At 35.5% G+C, this 21739-nt stretch overlaps 1 protein-coding gene across 7 annotated transcripts in view; it reads left to right on the top strand.

Annotated features, from left to right (window-relative positions):
- Csmd3 (CUB and Sushi multiple domains 3) overlaps positions 1-21739 on the top strand; it is a 1319129-nt gene that overhangs the window by 809996 nt on the left and 487394 nt on the right. For all 7 annotated transcript variants that reach the window (XR_010053386.1, XM_063264433.1, XM_063264432.1 and 4 more), the window contains 2 exons: positions 16011-16193; positions 21120-21446. Coding sequence is in view for 6 of the 7 variants with exons in the window: in XM_063264433.1 (XP_063120503.1) it covers positions 16011-16193; positions 21120-21446 (510 nt within the window). In the remaining variant the exon portion in view is untranslated. The remainder of the gene's footprint in view (positions 1-16010; positions 16194-21119; positions 21447-21739) is intronic.

The following is a 21739-nucleotide window of genomic DNA, read 5'->3' as shown; positions in this document are numbered from 1 at the left end:
CTATTTTACTATGAAATTTTAAAAAATTATGTGTTCAATTTTAAGGATGGTAAGGATAAATCTATAAATGTTTTCCCAAAAGATTAAGTGAAGAATGTAAATGCATTCTGTTTTTACTTATTAAAGTAATCAACTTCAATTTGTATAATTCTATTTAGAATAATCTCTATGAGTGTTTTGGGGTCCTACTGCTTTAAAGTTTAAAAAATTTATAGGCATGTGTAAATATTGGATTTTAAAATCAGACATATGAAATTATAGTTTGAAATCTGATATAATTTTATAGATAAAATTCTGTGATTAAAAAATTGCCAGTAGACATTATTTTTGCGTGTACATTAGAATTTCTAAAACAACATTCACAGAGTGCATTGAATTAACAAATACACTTATACCCAAGAAATTGAGAGTAACTCTCATTAGGTTTTAAGGAGGAGTTTGGGACATTTTTTTGAAACATAAATGTTCAAGTTAGCCATTTAACAAAATCTAGTTTTAAATAATTTGTTTACAAAATAATTATTTTAAATTAAAAAAAGTGCTGGTTAAAATTATGTTTGAAGAAATATATAAGCTATGTGTGATGACATTTCTTTGCCTTTTATATTGCTTTATGGAGATGATGTAGAAATGATAACCTAGTATAGCTAGGTTAAAAAAAAAACCTTTAGCAATATTTTCTCCTTTATTTGTTTTTCAAATTTATTATTTTATTTGTTTACATTCCAGTTGTTACCCCTCCCTCAGTCCCCACCTCTCACAGTTCCACATCCCATACATCCTCCCCCTTGCCTAGGAAAGGGTGCCCTTCCAACCAGGCTTTCCTGTTCCTTGAGACCTCAAGTCTTTCCAGGATTAAGAGCATCTTTTTCCACTAAGTCCTGATCAGGCAGACCTCTGATATATTTGTGCCAATGGCCTCCAACTGGCCCGTGTATGCTCCTGGTTTGTGGCTGAGTCTCTGGGAGGTCCCTGGGGTCTGGTTTAGTTGAGACTGCTGATCTTCTTATAGGGTCACTCTCCCCTTCAGTTTCTTCAATTCTTCCCCTAATTCAATAATAGGGATCCCCGACATCAGTTCAATGATTCAGTGTAAGTTTCTGCTTCTGTCTCAGTCAACTGCTGATATGGTCTCACCTAAAGGACAGCCATGCCAGGTTCCCATCTATAAGCGTACCTTAGCATCAGTAATAGTATCAGGCTTTGGATCCCAAGTTGGGCTGGTCATTGGACCACCTTTTCTTCAGTATCTTCTCCATTTTGTCCCTGCAGTTCTTTAAATAGGAATAATTCTGAGTCAGAAATTTTGATTGTGGGTTAGTAACCCTGTCCCTCTACTTGAGACCCTGTCTATCTACTGGAGGTGGACTCTTCAAATTCCCTCTCTCCAGTATTGGGCATTTTAGCTAAGATCATCCCCATTGAGTCCTTAGAAGCACTCATCTTCTGGGTCTCTCATACTTTCTAGAGATACTCCCCATTTTACCCCCTCAATGCTGCTTATCTTCACTTATTCTCTTGGCCCTCTTGGATTCTCTCCATCCCCAATCCCCAGTACCTGATTCTGTTCGCTTTTCCCCTCTCACTTCCATCTCCCATCCAGATCTCTCTTTCTTTCTGTCTCTTATGATTATTTCCTTTCCACTTCTATGTAGAATTGAAGCAGTCTCATTTGGACCTTCCTACTTGTTATACTTCTTATGGTCTGTGGGTAGTATCCTAGGAATTCTGTACTTTTTGGCAAATATGCACTAATCAGTGAGTATATACCATGTATGTCCTTTTGGGTCTGAGTTACCTCACTCAGGACGACATTTTCTAGTGCAATCCATTTACCTGCAAAATTCATGATATCCTCATTTTTAATAGTTGAATAGTATTCCATTGTGTAATTGAACCACATTTTCTTTGGTTAAGGGTTAAGGGACATCTGGGTTATTGCCAGCTTCTGGCTATTACAAGTATTATAAGGCTATGAACATTGCAGAGAACATGTCCTTTTGATATAATGGGATATCTTTTGGGTATATGCTCAAGAGAGGTATAGCTGGGTCCTCAGGTAGAACTGTTTCCAATTTTCTGAGGAAGTGACAGATTGTTTTTCAGAGTGGTTGCACCAGCTTGCAATCCCACCAACAATGGAGGAGTGTTCCTCTTTCTCCACATCCCCTCCAGCACATTCTGTCACTTGAGATTTTGGTCTCAGCCATTCTTACTGGTGTGAGGTAGAATCTCAAGGTCATTTTGATTTGCATTTCTCTGATGAAGAAGGACTTTGAACATTTCTTTAAGTGCTTCTCCACCTTTTGAGGTTCTTCTGTTGTAAATTATCTGTTTATCATTGTACTTCATTTTTTAATTGGGTTATTTGTTTTTTGTTTTTTTTTTTTGGAGGTTAACTTGTTAAAAACTTCTATTGGTTTAGTGAGTCATTATCGCACCTCTGGAAACTCTGTTGATCCCAGACCAAGCAAGAAAACATAACTTTTAAGTGTTGTGCCATATATGAATGTTTGAGAAGTGTGGGTGAGTTGGGTTTAGTTTCTTTCACTGCTTATTCCAGTATGTAATTTTTAAGATTTTTCTTATATTGTTCCTATACTCAAGCCTTTCCAATTAAATCATGATGGGAAACTCATTGTCTATCTATCCATCTATCTTCTCAGCATGTCATCTAAAGATAGATAGAAGTTTCTATGTATCTATCTACTTATCATCTATTTGTCTGTTGATCAATCTCTCATCTACCAGTCATTTGCAATATGACTATTTTTAAACCCTAATCAAAATACTGTCATTTGCCAAAAGAGAAAGGCTCAGAATGAATTTACATCTTGAATGACTTCCTAAAGATTTTGCAAGATAGAGATATATTTTATCTTTCAAAGAGGCAATTTAAATGTTTCCTAATATACATGTTCTTAAATGGTATTTTAAAAATAATAATACATATTCAATTAAGAGAAGTTTGTGCCACTAGTACATATAATATTAAAACTTAACTATACTTCAGATACCTCGGTTTTAATCTAAAAATCACAGGAAGCCCTAAGGATTTTTTAAAATGAACTATAACATTTTAAAAGCATCCTTCCTTCTCTCAGAAAAGGGAGATGGATGTAGTACTATCTACATTTATGACTGAATTTGAAATAGATGGCTTAGAGATATTTAAAGAAACAATATTAACTTTTAAGAATAGCAAGAGGTATATTTAACATTAGGAAATAAGTCTAAATATTGGAAAGAAGGAATTTTAATAGTCACTTACCAATAATGAAAGTTCTCTGCTAAAATGAGGTGAGAGGAGTCTTATTTCCAAATCATATATTCTGTCAAACAAAACGTCTAGTCTTGAAAAAAACCAAATCTTCATTATAATGTCTTTATCTATTAATCAGGTCTCTTTTTCCCCAGTAACCCCTAATCAAAACTCTGTAACCACTGTCAAGAGTCTTACATTGGAGCAAGAGAATTTAGAAATACTGAACAGATGACTCTGGGGTCAAGTGACCATAGAAAATCTTTGAACAATCTTTATAAATATAAAATTTTATATTTAATTGTGGGACACTGAATGATTTTAAAGAGCTGAGTCAACATTTATTTTAGTGACTGGAGAATTTGAGACTGACTGTATTGCCATAATATTCTTCTAGAATTAAGTATTGTCTTATGACATAAATTCTATGATAGTTATTTTATTTTACAACACTTAGAATATTATAAGTTCTACGTTAAGCTATATTTATATTATACATGTATATGTTATACATTCTATGAACCAAGGACATTATGTCCAGGAAAAACAATGCTATTGAGCTTGAATCTCCTCCATTTTTTTTAATTTTTATATGAGACATTGTCATGGAAGTTTGCTTCAAAATTATGATCACATTTCCACAGGCTCATGAATACTGAGATTCCAGGTGTGTGCATAATGATATTTATTTATTTCTATAGGTATGACTGTAACAGTATGAATATGAAAACAGCAGTTATTACATTTACCTGTACATTAGTGTTTCGGGAAATAACTAAGGGCATGTAAGTGAGAGGAGCAATATAATTATATCTATATATAAAACGGGAAGGGATGAAGGAAATGAAACACCTTGAAGGATCAGTTTGAGCAGAGTCCTTATCTTCATACTTTGGCCTTCCCTTGGGCTGTCTTTCTTCTGCTGGTATGCCTTGTTCAACTTCGATTTGATTGTTCATTTTTATCTTATTGAAATTTATTTTGTTTTGCTTTGCTCTCATCTTTTAAAAGCCTGTTATTTTCTAATGAGAGACAGAAAGGGAGAGTAGAAAAGAGGTAGGGAAGAACTGGGAGGAGAAAGGAAGGGAAACTGTAATCAGGAAAATTACCTGAAAATGGAATACATTTTCAAAAAGTAGAAAAAGAAAATTTTAGTAGTTGTTTTTCTAGAACTAATATGAGACTATGAATTAAAACTTTAGATTGTCCTTATAAGATTCCCTATATCTGAATCAATTGCTTATATAATCAATGATGCAGTATAAAGAAAGATAAAGATAATAGAGAATTAGATACAAAAATGATATTCTCAGACCTGAGAAGATATTATACTTAGTAAAGTATTTGTCTTAACAATATCTAAACTTGGGGTTGGGATATAGCTCAGTGGTAGAGCGCTTGCCTAGGAAGCGCAAGGCCCTGGGTTTGGTCCCCAGCTCCGAAAAAAAAAAAAGAACCATAAAAACAATATCTAAACTTGATCCTTCACAATGCATAAAGAAAAACCCAGGCAGGTATGATACACTAATAGTTGCAACACAGGAGAGGTATAGCAGGTGGATGCTTGGCTATACCTGATCACCCAATCCAGCCTCATGGCCAATCATTAAATACTAAGATGCTGAAGAGGAAACTGATCCCATAGGAAGACTAGCAAGCAGTCTTATCTAACCCAGACCCTAGGGAGCTCCAAGAGACTTAGCCACCAACCAGGAGCATACATGGCCAGTCCAAGTCCCCTGGTATAAATAGAGCAGATGTTTGTCTGGTCAGTTTTTAGTAAGAGAAAATGTGAATAATCCATAAGACTCCCGGGAGAGGCAAAGGGGAGGAGGAATGGGATGAGGAACTGGGGAAGGAGTACTGAGAAGGGGTCAATAACAGAAGTGTAAATAAATAAAATAATAAAAATTGAAAAATAATTTAAAAAGTGAGGTAGCTAGCATTCCTGAAGAATGCAATCAAAATTGTTCCATGACATGCAAGTGCATGCTCAACATACATATAAACATATACACACTCAAATAAAAATAATCTTTAAATTCCCAACTTGATGTGAACAAATCAACACCAAACACATACAATTATATTACTTTTTTCTCTCCAGTCCTTGCCACTGTTTAAAACAAAACAAACACTTCTCTCTTGAAAGATGTGCTGATTAGATTTACTAACATAACATAAACTAAAGATGCCTAAATTTTGGACTCTCAGCATAGGAATTGCCTAAATCAAATTATCCTGTGGCCATAGGTGTAGGAACATTATCATGGTTGACATGGGAGGGCTGAGCCCAGTGTGTGCTGCCCCTGGGCAGTTAGTCCTGGCTTGTATAAGAAAGCTGGCAGGGAGTCTGTAGAGGGTGACTCTAGTTGAGCTTCCTAGCAGTGGGAGATAAGAAGCCTGAAGTGGCTACCTCCTGTAGCTAGGCAGGACTCCCAGTGGAGGTTAAGAACACCCTCCCACAAAACCTTCAGCCCAAAATGTGTCTTGCCCATAAGACGTGCAGGAACAAAGACTGAGCAGAGACTGAGGGAGTGGCCAAGCAATGGCTGGCACAAATTGAGACACATCATGCAAGAACCAATCCCTGACTCTGTTAATAATACTGTGTTATGCTAGCACAACTGTCTTCTGAAAGTCTCCACTCAACATCTTCTGTAAACTGATGTAGAGATCCCCACCCAAACATTAGATGGAGTTCAGCAAGTCTTGTGGAAGAGTTGGGGGAAGGATTAAGGCATCCAGAAGTGGTAGGGACTCCATCAGAAAACTAATAGAGTCAATTAATCTGGACCCTTGGGAGCTCTCAGACTCTGAACCACCAACTAAAGAGCAAGCATTGCTGGACTTAGCCCCCTTCACACACATATTTAGCCAATATGCAGCTTGGTCTTCATATGAGTTCCCTAACAACTGGAATGAAGGGCTGTCCCTGACAATGTTGCTTGCCTCTGGATCAAGTTCCCTGTCTGGCCTCAGAAGGAGAGGATGTGTCTAGTCCTGTAGTGACTTGTGCTAAGGTGAATTGATACCCAGAAAGGTCTTCCCTCTTCTCAGAGAAGAGGGGGAGAGGAGGGTGTAAGTGACTGTGCCTTGGGGTTTGTGGACCAGGAAAAGAGAGGGAGGGTATTGCAATGGGGATGTTAGGTGAATAAGTAAATTAATGAAAAACAAAAAGGAAAAAGAAAGAAAAAGAACTTGGCAGAAGTGTAGTAGTAGATACAGTTCCACAAACAAGGTTTCTCTGATATTGGCCCAAATCCTTGAAATCAAAATGAACTCTTTCCACGGCCACTTGGTTAGAATGTCCTATCACAGTAAAGTAGGAAAAAATATTACTATTTGTTTGAAAAAAGACTTAATCTGTGTAGTTCCTCAGCATGTGTAAAACCCAGTGACTGTTGACTTAATCACCAAAATTGTGTAGCTAGTCTGGGAATGTAATTTCATAACAGCTACTCCTATTTAAACAAGTTTATATTTAAAGCCAAAGATGTATCCTGTTCATTTGCTGCTCTTTGGATTTTCTCTATGTGATATTTGACAGTCACAAGTAAGAGTTGCTGATTGTTCTTCCCTGCTTTATAGATAGACAAAGATACGCTCTCAAACACTTATATGTACTTATACCATATGGGAGACCCAGTAAGAGCGACATGTTTTTGAGTTTTTGATGGCAGCTGTTGGGCTGCTAGCAGGAATCATTCTTTTGAAAAATCCATTTACTTTGATTGCTATTATAGTTCAGAAAATATTGATCTAACCTTGCTTGCAAACTCTTTTAAACAGTTAGCTACAGAGATTTAGAAAAAAAATCTATATTTTACTTTGTTCTTTCATTCAAGATACTTCAAAAGAAAATGTTTAAAAAATGGATGGGTTAAGTGAGGTTGCAGATGAACAATGCTATGTGTAGTCTCCTTATAAAAGGGGTACTCCCTCCTACTTTCATGTAACTGGCTGTCACTGGTCTGTAATCTCCTAAGAGTGCAGGTTCATGTCTCCTTAATTGACTATATACCTTGTTTATTTCATTCCACACTGAGGGCTGAGTGACTGTTGATATGTGCAATTGGTTTGGTGCATACATCAGGATTGCTCTGGAGTAACTACTGTCTCTTCAGAATAGCCAAAGTCTCTACAGAGTGTTTCTGAGTTGCTCTGTATCTTCTCACCTGCTTCAAACTTCAGTATGAGATTTTGGCTTTTTCTAAACGTTTCCTTTTGTTTCATCATATCATTCTTTTTATAAAAGTGCCATTCCCACCCCCCAGTGTAAGGGAATGTCAGAGTGGGGAGGTGGGAAGTGGTGGGTGAATGGGTGGGTAAGAAACACCCTCATAGAAAAGGGGGAGGGGCATGGGATAGGAGGTTTATGGACAGGAAATCATGAAAGGGGATAATATTTGAAATGTAAATTTAAAAATATCCAATTTTTAAAAAGTTACCCCTTCCATCTAAAATGTCACAAATTACAACCATAGAACATTTAATGTGCCAAGATGAAAATCAATGTTATTTATTTAAAATTTTATTCATTTTCCTTTCTTAGTTTCTGAAGATTTTATTAACTAGTTAATTGACTCTCTTAGTTACTTATTTTGTGTGTGTATGTTTGTGAAGGCAAAACAAAGAAAGAAAGAAAGGAAGAAAGAAAGAAAGAAAGAAAGGAAGGAAGAAAGAAAGAAAGGAAGGAAGGAAGGGAGGAAGGAAGGAAGGAAAAGAAGGGAAGGGAAAGGAAGAGAAAGGAAGAGAAAGGAAAGGAAAGGAAAGGAAAGGAAAGGAAAGGAAAGGAAAGGAAAGGAAAGGAAAGGAAGGGAAAGGAAAGGAAAGGAAAAGAAAAATATGTCAGGGTCCTTTGACTGTGTAGCTGCAAACTGGACCCAAAATCAGGTACTCAACATAATGCCGTAAGCACTTTTCTTCTGCAACGGTTCTCTAGCCTGTTTCTCATTCCTACTTAAAACTCTTCAGTTATTACTTTAATACTATGTCTCAACTATATCTACCTACCTAAATAATATATTTAGCTACCTCACTATTAAGTGCCTGTCTGTATATTTTTTCTAGTATGTTCTTTATACAATTACATAGTACCAAAATTTGGAGCACTGTAAAATTTTAGAAAGTGTATTGGAGAGGACATGTGAACACATGATTTGATGAATGGGTAAACTAATGACTAGACAAATAGGAGCATCCAACCTGAAAACTTAACAGTTAAGTGATCTAGAGTGAGCTGAATCAATGGGTCTACTGATGTGAAGTTTATACAATCAACCTTCTCATGAATATTTCTCTGCATTTTCTGACCCCAGGTGACCTGTAACCAAACATAGGGTAAACACTTGAGTGTTCTTTTGCAGGACCTTCAAAAACTGTAGGGCCTGTGCTAAGGATACTGCCTAAAGGCAAGTTACAGAAGCAACTTCACTTGTAAATTCACTTGTAAGTCAGTCTTTCAACAATTTGACTCACAGTATGTGCATGATTCCAAATCAATAGAACTTAACATGTGAATTGGTTTTATTTTTTAAATATTTATATTTTCTTCTAAAGGGATTACGCACTCTCTTTTTCTTAAATGCCTCTAATTTATTTAAAAAATTATTTGACTTATCCTTTATTTGATTGTTGACAATGTTTATAAATTGTGTTATTTTAATATATTGGAAGTTCTCACCAGAAAAAAAAAATGAACATTTGAAAAAGTCATGAAGGTAGAAGTCTTAAACATTTGCTATACAAAGGAACAGCACCTCTGAGAAGGAGTGGTAACACTGAGGGGCTTGACAAGAGCCAATATGCTGGGTCAGGAATGGGAAGGCATAGTGACAGATCAGAAAAATCTAGTGAAAGATCATATTTACCTTTTTCACTTCATTCTTTCCTTGCTTCTTATATAATCCAAGCCTCTAATGGTATCCTTACTCTTGTTTTCCTGGGATGGGGGCCATTGCTATAAGCAAAAAGAGCTTTATGATTTGTGTGTCAGTAGAAAAGGCACTAAGTCCTTATGTACCTGCTTTTTTTTCAGTACAATAAATTAAAAATCCAACAAAGTGGCACATTCTAAATTATTAAAAGATACTATGCCATATCTTCGGCCATAGTCTCAAAAACAATTGGTAGATCAGTAATAAACATAAACCTGAAGTGTTTCAGTTACACTTAAAAGTGATAACTGTAGATTTCAAATCCCTTATACCAAAGAACATACACAGTATTGTGTAGGAGTGTTTCTGATGCTAAGGTCCAATTCCCCAGTTGGTTCTTGATCTGTCAGTAAAGAAAGCTATGAGATAACTCCTGGGCAGAAGGGAAAGGTGGGACTTCCAGGTCCCTGGAGGCAAGTGGAGAGAGGCACAGGGAGGAGAGGAGAGAGAACATTACTTCTGAGGAAGAAAAGTTGACCAGACATGGGAGATCTCAAAATGAAGTGGCCACACAGGCCACTCCTAGAGGTAGGTGGTTGGGGATGTTTAACAGGAACTAGATTCCACTGGCCAACTAAAGTTTAGGGCAGGTGGGAGATGCAAAGCTAAGAATAATAATAGGGGCACATTTTCCAGGCCAAAGATAGTTGCACCAAGCAATTATACTACTAGAATTGCAACTAGATGGCAAGTTGAGAATGAACAACTGTGTGTGTGTGTGTCTTATATCTGTGGATTCAAAGGAAGCTGGAAGGGGGGCTGTTAGCAAGGCCCATTCATGGAACTAAGGCATGGTAGAGAAAATCTACATGCAATAGTATGGTTTTTTGGTTTTTGTTGTTGTTGTTATTGTTGTTTTTTAGAGTTTATTACAAACCACATTATACTAAATTGTTTTGTAAATGAAATATATAAAATAAAACTATAAAGTTGGGAAACTCAGATTAGAATATTATGTCTTCTTTTTGGAATTATCACATTGTGGTACATTTCTGGCTAATGTCAAGTTTCAAGGAATATTTCATTAACCATATTCAATTTTATGATTATAACTTTTTTCCTTTCATTGGGTTAGAAAATACAAACTGTCAGTTGAAATAATAGTAGTCCTGCCTTCTATTGTCCAATGTATTCTATTCAGACTGGACAGGCTGACCTTAGAATTTCTGAGTAAAGTCTTAAATAAAAGCCCAGGGAATATCATTTTTAGAAGAAAGTCTGAATATCAAAGGGTTGAAGTAAAGTTCTATGTAAAATAAATTCCTGTATTCTGGATGTATGGAAGAGTACAAGCTCCTCACAGGTGTTCATGGACAGTGCACAAAGATATTCTGATGGCATCTAAATATGTCATCTCAGCACTGAAAAAAATGAAATGTAAATAATTTAAAAAATTTAACAACACCCTATGCAACATACATCAGTGATAACTCAAGCAATAAAACTGTAGGTTAAAATAAAAATGCACTATTAATAAATTATTTTTATCTTTAATACATAAAAATTGTATAACTTTGTGAAGTATAGGCTGATGTTTTGATATAGGTATCTGGCATATACTATTAAAATCAGATTATAAATGCATATATATCTAATATATATTATTTCCCTGAAGTCAAAACATTTAAAATATATAGCATTATGTATACTTACTCAAGCATGTTGCTTTGTAATAGTAAAAGAGATCCTAATTGGGCCAAATATAGAGGTCTAATAAGCTTAAAGTAAAATATACTTAACAAGTGATCATCAGCTAAATGTTCCCAATCATTTAACTCAAAAGAACATCTCATTTGTACTACTGGCTTGGTTCTATACCAGCTCTGTGAACACTGCAAGCCTGGTCTCAGAATAAGTTTGCCTCCATTCTGAATTTTCCATTTAGTTATTTTTTCATATTAGTTATTTTATTTACTTACATTTCAAATGTTATCCCCATTCCTGGTTTCCCCTCTGGAAATCTCTATTCCATTCCCCTTGCCCATTTCTATGAGTGAGCTCCCCCTCCACTCACCCACTCCTACCTTACCACCTTGGCATTCCCCTATACTGAGACTTCAAGCGTTCAGAGGACCAAGGGCCTCTTGTCCCATAAATGCCAGACAAGACCATCCTCTGCTGCAAATGCAGCTGGAGTCATGGGTCCCTCCATGTGTATTTTTTGGTTGGTGGTTTAGTCCCTGGGAGCTCTGGGGTGTCTGCTTGGTTGATATTGTTGTTCATACTATGGGGTTGCAAATTCTTTCAGCTCCTTCAGTCCTTCTTATAACTCCTTCATTGGGGTCCCCATGCTCAGTCTGATGGATGGCTGCAAACATCTGCACCTGTATTTGTCAGGCTCTGCCAGATCCTCTTAGGAGATGGCTATATCAACAAGCACTTCTTGGTATCATCAATAGTGTCTGGTTTTGGTAACTGTATATTGGATGGATCCCCAGGTGGGGTAGTCTCTGGATTGCCTTTCTTTCAGTCTCTTTTCCACACTTTGTCCCTGTATTTCCTTTAGACAGGAACAATTCTGGGTTAAAATTTTGGAGATGAGTGGATGGCCCCATCCCCTACTGGGGGCCTTGCCTGACCTCTGGATGTGATCTCTACAGGTTCTCCCTCCCCTTCGTTGAGCATTTCAGCTAATCTCATTCTCTTGCTGGGTCCTCGGAGTCTCTTGCTTTCCTGGCATCTGGGACTTTCTGGTGGCTACCCCAGTTCCTCATACCCCATTTCTACACCACTCTGTTCAAATTCCTGACCCTTTGCATATCATCTCTGTCTCCTCCCATACCTGATCTTGCTTCCTTTCTCAGCTTCCTGCCTTCCACCCAAATCCCTCCTACCCTCTACCTCCTGTGAGTACCTGAAGGATTTTAAAATGCCAATGTTTTCATCCTGAATATAAAGCAACTTGTGCTTGTATTATTTCCCACACACTCTGTGTTACTTTTCCCCAGGCGATTATGAATTTCCTTCTCTATTTCTTTAAATGTTGACTGAGGTCTCATTTGTCTAAGATACTGATGGGAGAATGCAGTTGAACTCAGAAGGTCTTTTCTCCCTGTGTGGTTTTGTATTTCTCAACCTTTGCAGACAGGGATGAGGTAATGGGATTCCCAGGAGACTTCTTAATGTTAAGAATCAGCAGAAGTGAAACGTTTACAGATCAGTTGCTTTTAACCTACATGGCTTCTCTGTGAAATTTTGAATTACCATGTCAACTGTTGTCAAGTTAGAGTACAATCAATATGTGGTTCTATGTCACCTTGAGGTCTGAAGTTACTCTTTGGTAGAAATCTGACTGAATTTAGAGCTGGAGTACATTACTTTAAGCATCAAGGATCAAAGTTAGCTTGGTGAGTGAAAAATAAAAAAATCTGTTGAAAAAGCTATTTCCACAAATTTCAGCCTCAGCCATTTAAAAACTATTTCCAGTATTGCTTTCAATATACTATACTCAGAGTGTTGTGCTCATATTACTTCTGACATCTGAACCTCATTTTACTGCCTACCTCTCTCCCCCTCTTTTTCCCCCTCTCTCCCTCCCTCTCTCTTCCTCCCCTCTCCTCCTCCTCCTCTCCCCCCCCCACACACATTATGCTTTTTTTCTGCCTTCAAACTGAGGAAGAAAAGGAAGAGAAACAGGTGCTACCCTATGGTGCCTGCCTCTGATTACAGGGACTGGTTACTCACTTTGTTCCTTAACAATTTAGTTGTAAATGATTCATGGATACTTACATGACTTCTAGTGGAAACCATTGATTAATGAAATAAATTCCAGTCCTTTTGACACTCTGTGAGATGAGGTTGTTATGAAATAATAAAACCGAGAAGCATTGGAAGAGTAACTAAATTCTTCTTGTTTTGAATTAATTTTTCTGTGATAAATTACATTTTATCAGTAAGACATATCCTGAATAAAACAAGTGGTATATTGATGTGAAGTGTAGTGGCTTTGTACATTTGTCGCACTTAAGAGATAAAAAACCTCATTTGAAAAAATTGCTCCTACCTCATTGTTCTGTGAGCTTGTCTGTGGAGCATTTTACTTTGTCAACTTGACCCAAATTGAAGTCACTTGGAAGAGAGGAACTTCAGTAGAAGTATTGTCTGCATTCTATTGGCGTATTGGTATGTCTGCAGGATATTTTCTTAATTAAAGAGTGATGTCGAAATGCACAACCCACTGTCAATGGTGCCTTCCCTGGGCTTCTTGCCCTGGGTTGTTTGTGTATGTGAGCTGAGCTAGCCACAGAGAACAAGCCAGTAAGCATCATTTCTCTGGAGTTTTGCTTCAGTTCCTGTTTCCGTGTTTGTTTTTAAACCTGCCCTTACTTCCCATGATGATGAACTATATCCTTTATGTTAAAATAAACTTTATTATTCCTAGAACACTGTCTATTATGCTGTTTATTGCAGTAGGATAAAGCAAATGAAAATAGCTTGCCAAAAATGTACTATGATCAGAGACTTGGAGGATGAAATGAGCCCTATCATAGTGAAGTTGTTATTCATTGTCTTATCACAGCATCAGAAGGGAAGCCAATGCACTATTCAAGTATGATCACAGCTTAAGGAAAGTCAAAAACGCTGTACTTATCCCACCTGGTAGCACAGGATGTATTCTTGCAATGATGTATTCTTTTGAGTTCGTCTTTATTGCCACCATAGAGAATATAAAACCTATGCTAAAATAAGAATTAATAGAAAAGGGTTTAGGACTCATGTTCATCAACTGCAAAACTTCTAAGATGTTTAGATTATTCAAAACATAATGAATATAACCATTATATGATTTGTATACATGTTCTGTATAACTATGCTGTTTCATGAGTTCTTATTTAATGATAACCTTATGTCTTTTTATATGCTAACTCTTCATTTACACACCATCATCTATTTATTACACAATAGGTCATAAGTATATATCCAGTGGCTAAGAACTCACTTCCTTGAGCTATATGTATAGTTAATTGAAATGTAAATGTAAAAATATACTCAGAATGTGGATGTCTAAATAAAAACTGATAATCAAGTATATTTATATATATAAAAGCATGAATACACATGAATATATACTATGTATAATATCTATACATAATACACATGCATGTGTGTACATAAAACAAATATATACCTAATACATACAAAATACAATGCATATTTATGTGTATATAATATATTTGTATATACATAAATATAAAAGGCTTATAGGATCCAAGAGAATGAAGTAACAAATTTGCTTTTAAACTCTAGACTATGTTTAAACAGAAGGTATAGTTAAGCATTTAGATGAATACAGATGTCTTCTCATTTTAAATATACACTCAGGTTTATATAGAATTTTTTATGTGTTTTCCCCTAAGGTGTTTGATACAGAGAAATTTTGTTTCCTAATATGGTAATGCAGGAGGTAATAGAACATTTACACATGGGACTTAATAGGAATTGTCTTTGCCAATGGGAGCATTGGCATAGTTCTCATGGGACTTTGAATTATTTCTAAAGACGTGTTTTAGATGAAGAATGATCTACATTTCTTAAGTAACCCGTCTCAACAGAAGTATAAGGGTAGTGTAGTGAGGGTTTTCATATCTCATTCCCTAAGTCATAAGCTTTTCTGTGCTCTTGTTTCTTGGTAGAGCTTTTCTACTCACAGTATTTATGTATTTCTTTATGATTATATATTCAGTGGGATGTTGACTTCAGAGAGAAATAATCATTATTCACTAATATATCTTCAATCTTTTGAAAACCAATTGTCACATTAAAATGTCCAAAGACCAATAAAATAATCTTTTGAAATTCTTGTAGGAAACTTTCTCCAGCCTTAATGTAATATTCTATCATATACATGCATGCATGTATGTGTGACATGTGTGCCTGGTGCCTATAGAGAGTGAAGGAAATTATCAGACTCCCTGTGACTGGAGTTTCAGGTTATATCAGTCAGTAGGCAGGCATTGGGAATCTTGGTCCATTGCTAGAGCAGCAAGTTATTTTAAAAAGATTTTCAGTACTTTTAATATAAAATAAAACATTTGGAAATATCTTTGTTAACTCTAAGTTAAATATCACTTTATGCATGTATATATTGAAACATTACAGAGACTTTATTTGAGATATATATATATATATATATATATATATATATATGGGTGTGTGTGTGTGCGTGTGTGTGTGTGTGTGTGTGTGTGTGTCTGTGTGTTTTATCTTCTAGAATTCATATTAAAATACAACTTAATGCAACATGTATTATGTTTGAAAACTACTAGGGAGCACAACCACAATAGTTTTTATTATTTTAAACCCTTAAGTTAATATTACCTAAAAGAACATTCTTAAGGAATGGCTTTCCATTAATTACAGAAGGTGGACAATGCTTTCTCATTCTCTGACCATAATTTCTTGTATAATTCACAAATGATCAGAAAAAATGAGGATTTGGAAGATAGCATGTGGTATATTTGTGGGTGTATACATGTGTCTGTAATACACACAAAACATCAAAATCTTGTCATACTCTTCTGTTAGAGCACTCATCTCTGTCACCCTAATTAGTTATAACTCCGACACTTCGCTAGTAAACAAAAGCATCTATGCAAGCATCTATTCGCAGGCATCATTTTATCCCCAATGAACACTATCAAATTGAGGCCACAAGATTGGCACAACAAGAATAAAACTGAGAACAGAAAATGAACCCATCGTTTTGCTATGAAGGATCATCACATTAAAAGTGTATGTTGAGCACATTGGTAATGCAGGTGTCATATATAGGCAACCCTAAAAGTTAAGTTTTGTCTTTTATTTTACAGAAATTGAGAAAGAAAGTTGTGGCGATCCTGGCACACCTTTGTATGGAATTAGAGAAGGCGATGGTTTTTCTAATCGTGATGTTTTAAGGTTTGAATGCCAGTTTGGGTTTGAATTAATTGGAGAGAAATCCATTGTGTGTCAAGAGAATAACCAATGGTCTGCAAATATACCCATCTGTATCTGTGAGTACCAAATGCTTTGCTTCTAGATGGCATATGTTACCCTGTCCTTGCATATAATTGCTTTTGTAATTAATTGCAAAGAGCTGGAACCAAGTAATTATTTTTGAATGAGGAGCACTTTGTGATACTATCTTTAACATGTGTGCTTATGCCAAATTATAAAATTCATTACAGATTTAAATAAAGTTAACATAGTTCACTTAGCAATCACAAGAAAAATATAGATTATGTGCATTCTTCTAACAAGTGGATAGCATTTTGTGCCTTACACAGGGTACATTTCTTATGGAAATTAGACATCAGAGCTAATCCTAATAAGCCCATTTATTTTCACAAGATAGTGCATGCTTATTTGTAATTATAATTATTAAACTATTTAAGGATTTTCTTTTACATAAATGCCATTATTTATTTTTGCATGGAGGTGTTCACAGTAAGGCATAGAGTTCACAGCATAAAATCCATTAATGTTTATTTCGTATAAAATATTAGGGTTATAAACCCATATTTTTCAAAATACGTTAAATTTGCAACTTAATACAAGCTGAACAGGCACATTGTCTATTGATACACTTTTATGTTCAAGTAAATAGCCATCATTATACTGCTTACACTTTCAGAAGAAAAGTGCAGAGATCCACTTCTAAGGACTGTGAGTGGAAGGCCAGTTCGTCAATACTGAAGGTCACTTCTTCAGTCCTTTTTGAGAAAGAATAAAATGCATTAGTGGAGCTGATTTTAATCTGTTTATGCCCTATAAAGCTTAGAAGTACTTAAAATATTTTAATTGATGATCTTTTATTCTAAGCATTCTTCCAGAAAGATAATATTGGTTTCGTAATGGAAAATCTATTATTTGATAAATCGCAAAACAACAATGAAATAAAACATGTGGTGCAAGAGATACCACTCAGTGCTTTGGCTCTGCTAGATAAGTGCTCTTTATAAGCCATGCCCCAGCCCAAAAATGAAAAAAACAATTGACAATGTTTTGTCAGATGCTAGAATATGGAATAAAAGTGACGGGTCTATCATTCCCAAAAGGCAGTCAGAAAATTTCTTGAATATCGAGTAAATATTGTGTTTAGTTTGAAGTGGGGTCTTTTATGCATCTCCCTTGGCTGGCCTGGCATGTACTCCAAAGTTTTAGCTATCCTCTTTTTTGCAGTGATTCTCCTGCATGCTGGATTTATAGGCATGTGCCACCATTGGATATGTTTAACTATTTTCAATTAAGCCCAATAATCCAGTAACTGACAAAATGGTGTATCTAATGTTTCATGTGCAGACAATGGTTAATTTAAAATGCATTCGCCAGAATAAATGTAGATGAATGAACCAGGACTACATAGATAAAATTCTTATATAAATCAAGATAAACAGTAAAAAGATAATTATATAAAATTTAACAAAAGAACAGCTCATGGAAAAATTTTGCTATGAATATATTATATTAATTTATGAATCTATATAAATAACTTGTACTAAAATCAGTTTTCTGGGCACACGACAGTAGGTAAGATGATGTTACCTAAGAATTATACTGCACCTTTAAGACAGTAGATATATTGTAAATTATCACAATCTACCGATCTTTTTGAAGTTTTATGTGGTTTTTGAGCTTGGTCAGTTATTGGTCTATGTGTGGATCATGTGTAGCAATGTGAACTTTTATGACAATTTGTAAATTAAGATTTATAGTAAAAAATACACTTTTATCTTTTTACTAACATAGTGGTCATTTTGTATCAATGGTTATAGAATTAAAGTTTCCAAGATTCAGTTGAGTATAAGAGAAGAGAGGGCAGTAGTCTGTGTGTATTGCTCATGCAAATGTACTTTGCGGGAAAATGGAGCAATTTAACTGTGCAGAGATAGGGACTGAAAGTATAGTTGATCCAGGGAGGAGTGCTATAGAGTACTTCCTTCTGGATAGGATCTGATGAACTCACAGCATGCATGGTACCTTACTACATATGTTCAAAACTGCTCACATCCCAGCATGCATGATTGAGGAGCTCACAATGTCCCACTCCTAACTAAAGAACTGAAAGCAGTTGATAACTTTTCCGATAGGAAGACTCGTTCTTCTCTGTGAGGATTAGCCACTGGTGCATTGCTCATGCTTTCTTGGATGCCCTTATCCCATATACATGGGACACACTGATTAAACTCAGGAAGAAATGGAAGACAGAGACAGAGAGACACTAAGAGGCAGAGAATAACAAACAGAGACAGAATAAGAGATAAACAGAGACAAAGAAAGATGAAAGGAAGAAAGGAATTGAAGCTTTAAGATGGATGTTGGAGATGGATTCCTGGGAACTTGGGAGAAGGAAATGGAGGGTTGATATAATCATATTATACTGCATACATATATAAAATTCCTAAAGAATGAATGAAAGTAGAAAGGGCCAAAAGATACTACATACAAATCCCTGCACATAGAAGGGAAATGTGGAAGCCTTTGATTTTTACCTGTAGCAGGTTACATAGTGAGCCATGGTAGCACTAAAAATGAGATGGTGGACATTTTTTCACAGACTTTTCTTCTCAAATGTGAATCTGTTTTTAAACATGGTTTCAAAGATTGGAGAGAAGAACAACGAATCCATTAAAATTAGGATGACTTAAAATGGGGCTGAGTCTAAAGGGTGTAAATTTATTGAATCTAAAATCATTCCAAATAGAAAAAATGCAAAATAATTTTAAAGAAATGATGAAATTACAAGCAATATGAAGTACTCTTAATATAATCAAGTGTAGGTATCCAAAAGATTATTTTAACTAATAAATTCAAATAAATTATTAATGTTGACCTCCAAAAAAATTACTGGTACAAAGCATTCAAACATGAACCTATGAGGACAACTTTCATTTATATTGCCACAAGGTATTTTGATTTAAGACTACCAAGATATAAATAATCAGAAAGTATTTTCAAATAACATGAATAAGCATATATATATATATATGTGTGTGTGTGTGTGTGTGTGTGTGTGTGTGTGTGTGTGTAGAAGAAAGTAAAACAATAAGGTGTTATTTTCCTTATGAAACTAAAGAGAATAAATTATCACATTGTATTATGCTTGTGGGGTTCTATGTTCATTAATAAAGCTTTTTATATTTCACTGCAAATTAATATTACTTGAGAAATTCTGAATACTATTTTGAGCTTCAAGTTAATATTCTTATGAACTCATTAAACTATACCATGAAAATAATCAAAAGACAGTCACCACTGAATTATATTTAAGAATACAATTTTAAATATTAACTTCCAATTTTATGTAAAAAGAAAAGAATGGTGCTAGGGATTTAAATGATTAATATAATTATGCATAGTGGATTTAAATTTTCACATATTATTTATAATGAGGCAATTGCAGTGGTCTCTAACTTAAATACTTAGACTAAAGCAGGAAGATGAATAATCCTAAGACATCTGGGCCTATATCCCAAGAAACTGTCTCAAAAATATACATAAACACACCCCACAAATATATGTTTATATACCTTATACATGCACTATATAAAGGCTTTAAACATATTTTATACGTGCATATTTTATACGCGTGTGAGAGAGAGAAAGTGTCTGTGTGTATGTGTATGTAAGAGAGACAGAGTCAGAGACACACAAAGAGAAAGACATACAGTTTGACATATATTCTTTGAACTGAGTTTTGTGGAAGACATTTAATAGCACTGGAACAAACTATTTCAATATTTTAACATTGATTTCCTGTATTTTGTTTGTTTGTTTTTTGTTTTCTCTCAACTTTCTAAATTTCAATCAGATGTTTCAAACTTCAGAAAGAAAACAGCATAACACTTTGGTTATCTACCTCTCTTTCTAGACTTTGCCAACAGTGACATATTTTCCAACCTGTCTCCATATTTGTGTCATAAACTATCATGGGAGGGATAAAATCCATGAGGACCCTTACTAATTCTCAAACTGTTTCTTCAATCGTTGTATTAACCTTAGTGTTTCATAGGTGCTTGTGAACATTTCTCATAAGCATAGAAAGAAGAGCTGTAGGATACTCTACCACTGTTAGGACAAGTGGAAAAATCAAGTGTCAGTGAGTGGGTATAGTGATACCTGCCTCGAGGTTCCATCTCAGAGGGCAGAAGCAGCACTTATTAAATGCTTCTGTCCTGCCTGGGAGTGAATTCTAGTTGACTGAGGGTGCAGAATGAGAATTGTCATCTTCTAGTTAGGGTTTCCATTGCTGTAAGGAGACACTATAACCAGGCAACTGTTATAAAAACATTTATTTGGGGCTGGCTTACAGTTTCAGAGGTTCAGTCCATTATTATTAAGACAGGAAGCATGACAGCATCCAGGCAGGCATAGGGAGGAGGAGCTGAGAGTTCTACATCTGGTTCCAAAGGCAAAAGGGTGAAAACTGGCTCCTCTGTGGTTAGGAGGAAGGTCGTAAAGCCCACGCCCAGTGTGACACAGTTCCTCTAACAAGGCCACACATACTCCAACGAGACCACATTTCCTAATAGTGCCACTCCCAGGTCAAATATATTCAAACCACATGTTGGAAAACACAAAAACAAACAAACAAACCATATAAAATGTAGCTCTTATTTAAATTACAAATATGTACACCTCAAAGCATATAGCCTTGTGTTCATGTAAAGTAATAGCTACTTTTGTTTATATGTAAAATGAAATTTGTATGTGCAATTTAGCAATGTGACCCTTGCCCCAAAGCCCTGAATTCACTCTTCAGTAAAGGAAAAAGACAAAATTTTATTTCCTTTCTTCTTCATAAGATGACTTAAAAATTCTTTGTTGTGTTCTCAATTTATTGATTATCATTGTAGACTACCACAAAACTATGTCTGTGTGTTGTCTTTTAATATTTACTGTTTGTAAGCTTACCCTTTATTTACTTTTTTTTTTACCAGTTCCTTGCCTCTCTAACTTCACTGCACCGATGGGAACAGTCCTTTCCCCTGATTATCCAGAAGGCTATGGAAATAATTTAAATTGTATCTGGACAATAATCTCTGATCCAGGGAGCCGGATCCACCTTTCCTTCAATGATTTTGATCTAGAATCTCAATTTGACTTTCTTGCTGTTAAAGATGGTGACTCGCCAGATTCCCCTATTCTGGGAACCTTTACTGGGGCAGAGGTACCTTCCCACCTCACTAGTAACAGCCACATACTGAGACTGGAATTTCAAGCTGACCACTCGATGTCAGGGCGTGGCTTCAACATCACATACAACAGTAAGGGTTTTGTTGCTGTGTGTTTGCTTGTTCATATATGAAACATATGTGTTGAGGACTGAAAGGCTATCATGTAAACCAGCCTTCTGTTTCAAAGAAAGACTATGATAGCTTTTTATTTCTTGATAGTCAACCACACTTTACTCTCTATGTGTCCTTTCTCTTTGAGAAAGGCCCAAATTAAGGACACTAATTTCAACGTTATTGCGGTGTCAGCCAATAGATTAGGCTTTTCTATTAAAATTTACTATAAATTTAAACCCGATTTTGCTGCTACTTATTTATCAGTCTAA

This window comes from Rattus norvegicus, chromosome 7, assembly GCF_036323735.1.
Source record: "Rattus norvegicus strain BN/NHsdMcwi chromosome 7, GRCr8, whole genome shotgun sequence".
Lineage (NCBI taxonomy): Eukaryota > Metazoa > Chordata > Mammalia > Rodentia > Muridae > Rattus > Rattus norvegicus.
The sequence above is the reverse complement of the archived record's forward strand: the minus strand, read 5'-3'. Positions and strand labels throughout refer to the sequence as shown.